At 36.6% G+C, this 12,966-nt stretch overlaps 1 protein-coding gene across 1 annotated transcript; it reads left to right on the forward strand.

Annotated features, from left to right (window-relative positions):
• The first annotated feature begins 10,227 nt into the window (after positions 1-10,227).
• Positions 10,228-12,644, forward strand: LOC148919994 (uncharacterized). Its single transcript, XM_089044508.1, has 5 exons — positions 10,228-10,768; positions 11,229-11,300; positions 11,397-11,473; positions 11,586-11,682; positions 12,057-12,644. Exons 1-5 carry the CDS (start codon positions 10,280-10,282, stop codon positions 12,642-12,644), a joined length of 1,323 nt encoding a protein of 440 aa, XP_088900634.1. The 5' UTR covers positions 10,228-10,279.
• The last annotated feature ends 322 nt before the right edge of the window (positions 12,645-12,966 follow it).

Here is a 12,966-nt window from a genome sequence, read left to right on the forward strand (position 1 = left end):
TTCAGGTTGGAACTTAAGCTGTTAATTGTGTTAAATTGCAATTACTTTATTGTTTTACTCTTCTCCCATTCGGTCGTCCTCTCTCGGATTGAATAGGATAAAGACGAGATCGGGCTGTTGCCGCATGAGAGCTTTTTTGTGTTTTAGGGGCGAGAAAATATCGTCTATGGGTTCGAGTAATTTGTTAAGACCGGGCGCTGTCAGCGATTGGAGTTTGGGGTCTGGAAGTGAGGGGAAGTAGGAGTTGGGTGATAATGGCAGTAATTCGGATGCTATGTCAACTGGTAGTGTACCTTCGGATCCTATGTCAACATGCTGCCGCCGTCGCGGCTACAGAACTGTGAATCCTCTGCTGAAGCTTTCAACTTCTTTCTTCCTGGTAATTGGAGCATGCTCTCTTCCTGGTTGGGAAGTTCTGTGTGGTTAAATCAAGTTTGGCAAACCATATAGCAATATAATTAATGTCAATGCTCTTGTGCTTGGTTTGATTATTTTTAATCAAATTGGGACAAATAAGATTTGATAGAAATCAGTTTCATGTTCCCAAACAATCGATTTGTTTGTGGACAGAAAACGTACTTCCATACATACAAATATGGCTGAAACTAAATCCAAACCAGAGGCATGTAACTGGGCCGTTGAATAACATGTGCTCCTCTTCCAATGTGATCCTATCACCGACAACTGAAAACCAACTTTCAACAATATTATCTATTGCTTCTTCGTCCAAGATCTCCAGTAAACCTTAACGCCGTTAAAGTTAGAGTTACATGAGGTTCGGAAATTTTTTGACAAAAGAAAAATTGATTTAAAAGTTTGATGACGTGTCGTGTGTTAAATGGTTAGGTTGTTTGAATGGCTTATATTTATCGAAATGCGGATAAATGTACGAAGCCTAAATAGAGTGGCTCGGGATCCCCATATATATATATAGTCCTCCTCTATGAGGACGCCTTTAGGATACCCTACAATTTTTTTTTTCTAATGATCCAAACTATCTATTTTTTAGGTCTTTCATTCATAGATCATCCTTACAAAAAATTAGACAAATCGGAAACCATTTCGACATCCAATTGTGTCTTACAAAATCAATGAACACGGTGCTTCAAGAAAGTACTAAAATTTTAATAACTCAATTGAATAATCAAATGATATCGCATTCAAGTGATTTTTTTGTAGAAATGATCATTAAATGAGTATCTACAAAATAGACATTTGGATTAGTGAAATATAATCCGGAATGGACCTTACAAGGTGTCCTCAATGAAAACTATATATATATATAGAGAGAGAGAGAAGAGGGGAAGGGGGGATCGTTGACACTACAAATTTGACACAAGTTTTCTACTATTAAATTAGGCTGCAATCAATGGCTTTAGATTTAACAAACAAATTATTTCCTTTTTAAATAATTATATACTGAAATTAATCCCTCAACTTTGTTTTCTCTCTCTTCATTTATAATTTCACATCTCCCTATAAGGCATTAACACAATTTCTCTCCTATTATATCATAAACAAATGAAATGAAATTGCAACAGAGAGATTATTTCCTTAAATAACACAATTACTTAAATAAATAAAAATAAACAATTCGTGTATTTCTCCTTGAGGCTTTTTGGTAAAATTATTTCCTTCCTAAAGCATATCTCTCTTGCTCCTTTGGTTCATGAGAAAAGAGACTTGGGGATGAGAAATCAATTGCCTTCCCATGTTTAGTAACTCCAAGCATGAGAAATAATTGCCTGATACATGAGAAAGTATGGAGGAAAGTGAAGTCCTTCTTTCAACTTGAGTTTTGTTTTCCTTCCTCATGAGAAAGTTTGGGAAAATGAACCAATATTAAATACACATTTTTCATGATCATTTTGTTCCCATTAACAATTTAGAATTAAAATATATCATCAAATGCATTTTTTTTTAATTTGATTTAATATGGGTATAATTGGATATTATACAAACTTTGTTTTCCATTCCTATACAAAACGAACACGGGAAATAAAATAAAGTGATATTTCTTAGTTACTTTCCTTGTATTATCAAATGTAGGAAATGAATCTTCCATTTTCCATTCTTTGGGAAATAACATGGGAAGTAATTTCCCCTCAAATCCGTTCCATAAACCAAACTGACCTCTGCATTCTGCTCTTCCTCCTCATCTGCAAACCAGACTCAAACAATCTACCAAAAAAATTCAAACAGGAAATAGAAGGAAAGTCAACAAACTTTTTATTAGGAGTGTGCATGAAGCTTTTTTTATGGGTCCTTTCGTTTTCCTTCGAGCCTAAAGACATAGAACATAAATAAATTGTAGCTTTTATATGGCACGTGCCGGTTTACCTTTTTACATTCTAATTAAATTGCAGAGGGGTTGAGTGTGGAAATAAGATCATAATTTCATCAAAGAGACAAGGGAGTGGGAGAACGTCTGGGTAGGTTGAGGGAAGGCAGTGAGAAGTGTTAATTCCTTTAAAGCCATAACACGTTTAACACTAACCTGAAGTCGACATGGTGCCGGGCGCAAGGACTGGATGATGCTTTGGAACAGATTGGCGAGTGCAAGGAATAGAAGTTCTTCTCCCGAGAATCCGATCCTTATAGCTATAACTGATGGGTGAATTTCTGTTTAGCTGTGTTGTGTTATTCGGATCTAGGAGGGAGCCTTCTATTTATATGCATCTCTCTAAGTGTCTTGCCCATCAAGAAACACTTAGAGATATCCTTCATGCTATAGGATTAATCCATTTCAATCCTTGTAGAACTAGGAACCCTTAAGCCTTCATTATCCTTATTGAACACTGTTTGAGGCTTGCCTAATCGAGATAGGTTTTGAGTTCCTAATAAACAATAAGTCTTTGTAATCCTAATTTGATTAGAAGATCACTTTAGTAGGTTTAATGTAATAAACCTTCTTACATTCTCCCACTTGATCAAATAATCAATTTAGACTTATTGTTCATTACTTAATGGCCATGTGGAACTCAAAATTCTCTTGTTCCTTTTATCAAGCCACTGTCATTTTGAAAAATTCATAAAGGACTATCGAAGTACATGGATATATAACATCCAAGACTTTTATAATCACATACATGAATCTGCAAAACACATAAGGCTTCCAACTGGATTGAAAAACAAGAACTGTTTTGGTTTTACTGTATGTGTGACAAAACTGAACAGTTCTTTGCCCACCCTTAAACTACCAAGGTTTCAACAATCTTTAATGACTCATTCATAGATTCAAATCTGTAAAAATAATGTTGACATGATTACAGTTTGGCCTTTGTTCTATTTGTCATCCATAAATAGCAAATGCAGAACATTGTATAAAAGTAATTCAATTAAATCTGCAAAATAAAACTGTCTAGAAAAACTAGTTAACAAAATCAGAATTAAAACATAACTGTAAGAACTCTAGCTCCCACTGACTCCCACGACTTTAGGCATCAAAACTGAATTGCAATCCCATGCTTGCCACATGCTCGTGAAAATATGATTAGGCAACCTTTATTCAAAGGATCTGCAATCATAAAATCTGTACAATGTGACTTAGAGCAGTCTCTCCATCTCGAATCTTTTCCTTCGCAGATAAGAACTTTAAATGCAAATGCCTCATTCCATTTGATCTCTTATTTCCTTGTGCAAAATATACTGCCGCAGTATTGTCATTCCATAATCAATCGGTTTCTGTATTGAATCCACAATTCTTAGCATAGACATGAAATTTTTAAGCCACATTGCCATTGAAGTAGCTTCATAAACTGCTAAGAATTCTGCTTGCATAGTGGAGGTTGACACATACTGCTGTTTCATGCTCTTCCATGCCATGCATAAAGACTGCAAAAAGAAAAACAACTCTGATGTGCATTTCTTAGTATCTTGGCATCCGCAAAATCTGCGTCTGCATATCCTTCCACTGCAAATTTTCAACCTTTCTATAGACCAATTTGTACTCTTTAGTTCTCTGCAAATATCTTAATACTTTCTTGCCTGCAATCCAATGTGCTTGACCTGGATTAGACTGAAATCTGCCAAGAACACTTATGCAGAATGCCAAGTCTGGTCTAGTGCAGACTTGTGCATACATCAAGCTTCCTACTAGTGATGCATAGGGCTTGTCCTTCATCTCCAATCTCTCTTGCTCAGTTTTAGGAGATTGTTCACTGCTCAATTTATCCCCTTTTGAGAAGGGAACAGCACATCCTGTACAGTTTCCCATGTTAAACCTTCTAAGCACTTTCTCAATATATGCCTTCGACATAAGCCGATCATTTTCCTTTCTCTGTCCCTGCTGATTTCTATTCCAAGAACATAGTTTGCCTCTCCCAAATCACTCATATCAAAGTGATCGGACAACATCCTTTTAGTGTCATGTAACATGGACTGATTGCTACTTGCTAGCAGAATGTCATCCACATATAGCAGCATGAGGATGAAATTCCTTCCATTGAATTTCATATAGATGCATTCATCCAATGGATTATCAATGAAGCCTTGGGACTTAACAACTTCATCAAACTTGAGATACCATTGTCTTGATGCCTGTTTTAGACCATATATTGATTTCTGCAGCTTGCACACTAAATTCTCTTCCCCTTTTGAGCCAAAACCATCCGGCTGTTTCATATATATTTCTTCAATCAGTTCTCCATTTAGGAAAGCTGTCTTAACGTCCATCTGATGAAGATGTAGATCAAAATGAGCAACCAAAGCCATTATGACTCTAAATGAATCTTTAGTTGATACAGGGGAGAAAGTTTCATTGTAATCAACTCCCTCTTCTTGTGTGTAACCTTTTGCCACTAATCTGGCTTTGTACCTGTCTATTTGTCCTTGTGCATTCCTTTTGGTTTTATAAACCCACTTGCATCCTATAGGTTTGCATCCTAATGGCAAATTAACTAGTTTCCATACTCCATTTTTGCTCATTGATTCTAGTTCAGATTCCATGGCTGCAGACCACTGTGAACTTTTGTCACTTTCCATGGCCTGCTTGAAAGTTGCAGGGTCTTCCTCGTATTGATGTCATGCTCGATTCTTGCAGGTAACAAAGTAGTCATTTGACAAGGCTGGCCTTTAGGTCTCTGTGATCTCCTGAGTAGAAATCGAGCCGATTCGCTGATCTGGAGCTAGTTCTGGCTGATCTATCGCATTTCTTCCAGTTCTGTTGATCTGGAGCCGCCTGGCTGATCTGGAGCTGGCTGGTTTTCTTCCAAAACTTCATCAAAAACAAAATCTGTTTCATCTAATCCTTCCTCCTCTTCTTCAATAAAAATTGCTCTCTGTGTTTCCACAAATCTAAGTGTTATTTTTAGGACAATAAAACCTATAACCTTTTGTCCTATCCGGATATCCTATGAAGAAACACTCACTGTTTTGGAATCAAGTTTCTTCTGATAGGATTGTACAGCTTTTCGCATTGCATCCCTGTGTCCTTAGATGAGCCAAGCTAGGCTTTCTTTTACACCAGATTTCGTAGGGTATGTTGTTTGTAGCTTTGGTGGGAATTTGTTGGCAAGGTAGTTTGCAGTTTTTAAAGCTTCTCCCCATAGAAAAGTAGGAAGCTTTGCACAACACATCATGCTTCTCACCATCTCTATTAAGGTTCTATTTCTTCTTTCTGAAACACCATTCTGCTGTGGTGTTCCAGGATTTGTATATTGTGCAACAATGCCCTCTTGCTGTAGGAAGTTTGCAAAAGGTCCTGGATTTCTTCCTTTTTCTGTGAACTTGCCATAGAACTCTCCACCCCTATCTGATCTTACAACTTTTATCTTAGAATCCAGCTGGTTTTCCACTTCTGCCTTGTAGATTTTAAACATTTCCAATGCTTTGGATTTTTCTGTTATCAGATACACATATCCATATCTTGAAAAATCATCTGTAAAAGTAATAAAATAACTGAAACCATCATGTGTATTAACTGGAAAAGGTCCGCAGATATCTGTGTGTATTATCTCAAGTAGTTTCTCACTTCTTATTGCCCCTTTCTTTCTGAGATTTGTTAGCTTTCCTTTTGCACATTCAATGCATGTTTTATCTTGTTCATGGTGATTAAGTGGTGGGAGAATTGATTCTTTGCATAGGAGATTCATTCTTTCTTTCGAGACATGTCCAAGTCTCTTATGCCATAGTGTGAAAGATTCTGCATTACAAGGCTGTTTTGAACTTAACACATTTATCATCTCTGTACTTTGATTTGGTAATTTGCAGTTCAAACGAAACATTCCATCGATCAATAATCCATTACCAATAAAACTTTTACTTCTGAAAATGGAGAAACCAGACTCATCAAACTCAAACTGTAAGTTTGATTTTACAAGCTTGCTAACTGATAACAAATTCCTTGTCATAGAAGGAACATAAACGACATCAACTAATTCCAAAATAAAACCTGAATCCAACTCAAGACTAGCTAAACCAACAAAATCTACTCTAACTCTTTCTCCATTTCCCACGAACACCTTCAAGTCATCCTTGTTTGGCACCCTCTTTGTTTTGAATCCCTGCAAAGAGTTAGTCACATGAACTGTTGCACCACTGTCTAACCACCATGAATTAGATAAAACTTCAACTGTATTAGATTCATAAATCACAGAGACATTTTCATGCTTACCTTTTCCCTTTTGTTTGTCCAACCAGCGCTTGTATCTTCTGCAATCTCTCTTTAAATGTCCAAATTTCTTGCAGAAGAAACACTTCAAACCTACTGGACCTGTGCCCTTTGCAGACTCATCTTTCCTTTGCTGCTTATTTTTGGTCCATTCCTTTGGTTTAAACTTAGTATCCTGCACCAAATACACTTGTTCTTTTCCTTTGTCCTTTCTGATACTTTGTTCTTCCTGCACACATATACCTATCAAATCAGCAACTGACCATATCTCCTTCTGAGCAATATAAGTAGTTTTCAGTTGTCTAAAAATGCTAGGTAGAGAATTAATAGCAAAGTGCACCATCATGGTTTCATCCACATGGACTTTTAGAGCCTTCAGCTTGTTTCCTATCTCAACCATGTTCAGAATATGAGTTCTTATGCAGCCTTCTCCATTGTATTTCATATCTGTCAGCTGGCTCATGAGTGTACCAATTTCAGCTTTCTTGGATCCTTGGAAGTTTTCTGCAATAGCTTCCATGAATAGCTTAGCACTCTCAGTTTCAATAATACGCCTCTGACCTCTTCTGAAATAGACCTCCTCATGATCAGAATTGCCATTTTGTTGGCCTTAATCCACTTTGCATATTTAGTCTTAGTCTCAGCAGATGCATCAATCGCAGGTACTGATAGAGCTTCATCAGTAAGAACCATCTCATAATCCAGAAGTCCAAGAGCAATTTCCACATCTTCTCTCCATTTCTTATAATTTGAGCCAGTGAGAGTTCGAATCGAGTTATGATTGACTGTACATGTTTAAAACAAGATAAGCACTTTATATATAAATTTCCCCAGAACTTTAATCAAACATACTTAATCACATCTTTGGACAATGATTCAAGCATGCTTATTGACACTGGAAAACGAGTAGATGTGGATTTCCTGAGCAAAAGATCTTCTACGTCTTTAGACAGAAGAAAACCTTTCACTAATCCATATCTATCCATGTCCCATGTCGATCCACCATGATGCAAGACATATCAAACTGCTGACATCTTTGGACAGAAAGCCTTTCAACATGTTTTGCATCATGGTGCAAATTCTGATCATAAACCTTGAATATAGTGATCATGCAATGGTTGAGTCGCTTTGGCTTACTCAAGGCTTACTCAATCACGGCACAAGAACTGTAAGCAATGATCTGTAGAAAACTTTAAGAACATGATAAAGTTCATACTTTATACTGTTATCATGTTCATACTTTATAACTTAAAACTGTCAGTTATTTATTCTTAATTTTCCTGCACGAGTTTGTTAGGTATAACATGATATAACTTAAGCTCTGATACCACATGTTAATTCCTTTAAAGCCATAACACGTTTAACACTAACCTGAGTCGACATGGTGCTGGCGTAAGGACTGGATGATGCTGGAACAGATTGGCAGTGCAAGGAATAAAGTTCTTCTCCTGAGAATCCGATCCTTATAGCTATAACTCTGATGGGTGAATTTCTGTTTAGCTGTGTTGTGTTATTCGGATCTAGGAGGGAGCCTTCTATTTATATGCATCTCTCTAAGTGTCTTGCCCATCAAGAAACACTTAGAGATATCCTTCATGCTATAGGATTAATCCATTTCAATCCTTGTAGAACTAGGAACCCTTAAGCCTTCATTATCCTTATTGAACACTGTTTGAGGCTTGCCTAATCGAGATAGGTTTTGAGTTCCTAATAAACAATAAGTCTTTGTAATCCTAATTTGATTAGAAGATCACTTTAGTAGGTTTAATGTAATAAACCTTCTTACAAGAAGTTCTTCGCAAAGAGAGAAGACCATTGTAAACAAGATGCTTCCAGATTAAAATGACGATTAGAATCAAATACTGAGAAATGATTAAGAGAAGGCCACGTTATACAAACCCAAATGCTAATAGATATCCGATTAGTGATCTCTGTGATTGCTGATGGGATTTTCGCGAGCAGAACAAATGGATTCCATAACTTACGAGCAGCAAGAAGGAAAACAACAGTGAAGTAGTTGTTTCAGTGCAGACCTGTTTATGAAATTTCATATTGATTTGTTCATTTTACTGAAATTTCAATATGGCTGCCTTGTAGAAGTATACATGCTCTGTAGGTGGGAATTATGTGCTTCTGCTTCTCAAGCACTCTGTGTTTGGATATCTAGATTGGTTTGGGTTTCCGTGGATTTGAAATCCAGTGGTGACGAAGCAAAAAATTCTCTTATGTGCAAAGACTGAAAAAAGGCGACTGACTTAACTTATATGGAGTGATATAATTTTACGTAAAAACGACGACGACCTTAGCTGGCGATTTGGAGAAATCGTGGCTTGATTTACGACATGCAGCTTTCATTGTCACTGTCAATTATTTAACCAGATCCATAGGGAACTTATATAGACACTTGGACTGTTTGTTTGGTCTCTCTCTCTCTCTCTCTGCGTGTACTCGGACCGTCTTGCTCTGTTAGTCTTTGAGGTTAATTTTGATTCATTCTAAACCAGGAAATTGAAAGAGTATAGCAGTTGATGTACTTGGACTCCATCTTATGTATGACTTGGTCTTCCTGCCTTGGATGCCTTAGACTGTGTCTTGGTCTGCTTTTGTGTATATGTATGCATCCAATCCAAAATCAATTGACAATTAATGGCTGAAGAAGTTCTAGATATTTTAGAGACTGACACAACTTTCATACTTCAACGTTAAATGCTCTTCATTTTGTGACAAACTTTGAAAATTTAATTGTATAATTAACATCATCACGTAGTATAACAAATCAACTCAAATTACTATGTGACGGTGTTCTTGTCACAACCAAAAAATAATTCATAAGATCACAGAAGTCAAAAAGAAAGTGTTGGATGATGTGCATATTTACTATATATTACACCTTTGGGAGCCATGCTCTTCTTGTAAAGAAACAATAAATTAAGTCATGATGCTACTTTTGGTAGCATAAACTAAAAGTTCACTTTTGATTTCCATGACTCATGTTCAAGATGTTGATATTATAGTATATAAAAAAATTATAAATAATTCACAACTGTCATTACTGAGATTTGATTATGTTAATTTTTTTCTTCAAGTTTTTTTGTTTACATTTAAAATAAAATATGACGTAAATTTTAATTAATTAGACGTGACATATAATTTAACATATGAAAAAGACGACGGCCTAGTTGGCTGCGACTTTGAATAAACGCGGCTTTGATTAACGAGATGCAGCTTGTATACTAGTCTAGTATGGGACCAAATTGATGCAAGGAGTTAACTTGGATCATCAGCGCAAGTTAGCAACTCACCAAATTGTAGGGTTGTTGTGTCGTTTTACTTCCTTTCTCTGCTTTCATTGTCACTGCCAATTTTTAACCAAATCGATCGGGAATTTGGACACTTTGAGTACTGTGTTTTAGTCTCTCCGCGTGTTCTTTGACTATCTCAAAATGTAGAGGTGCACAAACTTTACGCAACGTCCCAAACATGAAGACTTGGAGTTGACCCAAAAAAAAAACACAGACACACAAAGACTTGGAAATTAATTAATGTTGGAGAGTTTGAATATGTATATATATAGAAAGCTAAATCCTCTCTCAAAACCAAAGCCAATATAAAGCACAGGCTATAGCAAGCTATAACACTTTTCCTGTATCACTAGCTATATATCTGGCGATGGAAGAACTGCATGCAGCAGCTAATGCATACTACAGCCATGGCAATGAAGATATTCGTCGTGTAGCATATGATTTCTTTCAATCCATGGATACAGACTGTGATGGCAAAATCAGCAAAGCCGAGTTCAACGACTTCGTCCAACAAAGTGGATACAACAGGATCATCCCTTATGACCCCACCTTGTTCGATAGACTTGACCGCAATCGCGATGGTGGCCTAGATTTTCAGGAAGTACTTACGTTCTACTATATCATCAAAACAAGGTACATCACCTGCCAAAGTTGCGGAGCACACCTTTGTGGCTTGTATTTTACGTGCGTTATGTGCTTTGATGGAGCAGCTAATTATCACTCAACGTATGACCTGTGTGCTGTTTGCTATGGTAATAATGCCAACCACACTCACCAGCACTCATACTTCTTGGACAACCACGTTTTGCTACACTCCAAAAGAGGCACTCCTCATGCTCCGCCAAATCTTGCCATGGTAACTGAATTACTAATTCTAACATCATATAACATGTTTATTTATTTTGGAATGAAGTATGGAATTGGAATTAGATCAATTCCCAAGGTTTTTAGGTATTCGATTATTAATTCTGAGGCGAGACACTTTTTTAGGGTTTAGATCATGTTGGCTGAGATTAAAAATCTTTAACCAATCCTAAACGTAGAATTCTTAACATTAATTAAATCAGATGTGATATTAATTTATTTAATAAATTGATTAAGGCATTAATGGGAACATCGTGAAAATTTAATTAGTAATTATTGCAAATAAATTTGTTGTTTTGGGTTGATTTCTCGAAGCTCTTGCTTTGGGTTAATTAATTAATTTATTTATTTATTTAACAGAGGTTAATTTTGTTCTTTGGTATCATATATTTATTTCCCCGGTTGTTAGATGGTTTGATTTTCTGATTCGAATTGCTATATGACTCATGTAGGCAGTCGCACCGAATCCTCTAGTGATTACTAATAATTATTACGTCAATCAAGCTGCGCCTCAAATTCGATGGGTGAGTTGAGCTTCCGATGCTTATTTGAATCTCGTAAAAATGCATTAATTCTTCCACTGAATATGCTTTTGCTTATATATGTTTTCGACTTTTCAGAATAGATGGTTCCAAGCATTTGAAGCATTAGAGCTGGCTCTTTCTATTCCAGCTTTGCTTTCCAACTGCACAATTATGTGATGTTACAAAAAAGGCCTTTCAGAGTTGTCCTATTTTCTTTCCATGTTAGTAAAGTTTTGTTGTTGATTGTATTAAATACAATAAGGAGTTGACTTGGGATGCAACTAGCCAACTAGCCAGGAAAGAGCTTTTAATTGTTAACTCCATCGTGAGCCAACCTGTGGTCTCCTTGGACTCTGTCTTTGCCCTTTTCTTTTCCCCCGCTGTAATATTATTCTCACCAGTGAGTTAATCATTATTTAAGAATATTTCTATGTGACTATTGTTTGTACTAAGAAATAAAATAAAGAGACTATCGAATTGTTTTTCACTAAATGATGTCGTAAATTTACGTTTTCTCAAATCTAAAGATATCGACATGTGAAGCAACGCATCATTTGATGAACATATTTAAAGACTCTAGCATTATCGTATACAATATTGATCGAGTATATATTAAGCTGTTAATTAGAACGTCAACCCAACAACAATTTGATTTTATTTAAACATAAGACTCGGTCAGTACTAATATAGTACTTATATAATCCAAAATTACAAAAATGAAAACCAAAGAGCAGAAAAGCTGCCTACAGGCTATAGCTGTACTGTTCTAACTTCTATATGGAAATGGAAGAACTACATGCAGCAGCCTTTGTCTACTATTCCAATGGTTCTACGGAACTGCAGCGTCTGGCATGGTCTTTCTTCCAATCCGTGGACACAGACAACGATGGCCGAATCAGCTCCACAGAGTTTTATGAATTTTTGCAGCAAAGCGGTTACAGCTGGATCGTCAACTGCCCCAGTTTCTTCACGAAACTAGATCGAAACCACGAAGGTGGCCTGGATTTTTATGAAGTGCTCACCTTCTACTACATTCTCAAAACGAGGAACATCTTGTGCCAAGGGTGTAGATTGTACCTTTGTGGCTTGTATTTCACCAGCGTTGCTTGCTTTGATGTAGGAGCTGACCATTATCAGGGCACCTATGATCTCTGTGCTGCCTGCTACAGCATAAGGAATTTTTATCACCACCATACGTATTTCTTGGATAACCATGTCTTGCTGCGATCCAAACGAGGCCTTCCTCCTTGTGCTAGCCCCGATCTCAATAAGGCTAAAGTGCTTGTTTCGTTATTTGGATCATCGTTTGCTAATCACTTTTTACGAGGGTGCTTAGCAAGATAATTGAGATGTGGTATATGTTAATGGATCTTATCTAGAGTAATTGAGATGCGGTATACAATGTGCTTTTACGGAAGTAGCTAATTTGAGTTCCTATATAGTTGATTGATGTGGGCAATGACTCCAGTTCCACAGCCTCTGGTGATTTATAACAATTACTACTTTCAAGCACCTGGAAGGGTGAGTGTCTACTTTTTCTTTGATTTCATGCTCATGTATCCCTTTCAATTTTAAAGGATTGAAAGGTGTACATTTTCACATTTCTTATTTAATTTTCTTTTGTTTTGTAAATTTTTTCAGAATAAATGGTTTCAAGCATATCGTC

Source organism: Prunus mume, linkage group LG2 (assembly GCF_029339155.1).
Source record: "Prunus mume cultivar Tortuosa linkage group LG2, ASM2933915v1, whole genome shotgun sequence".
Taxonomy (NCBI): domain Eukaryota; kingdom Viridiplantae; phylum Streptophyta; class Magnoliopsida; order Rosales; family Rosaceae; genus Prunus; species Prunus mume.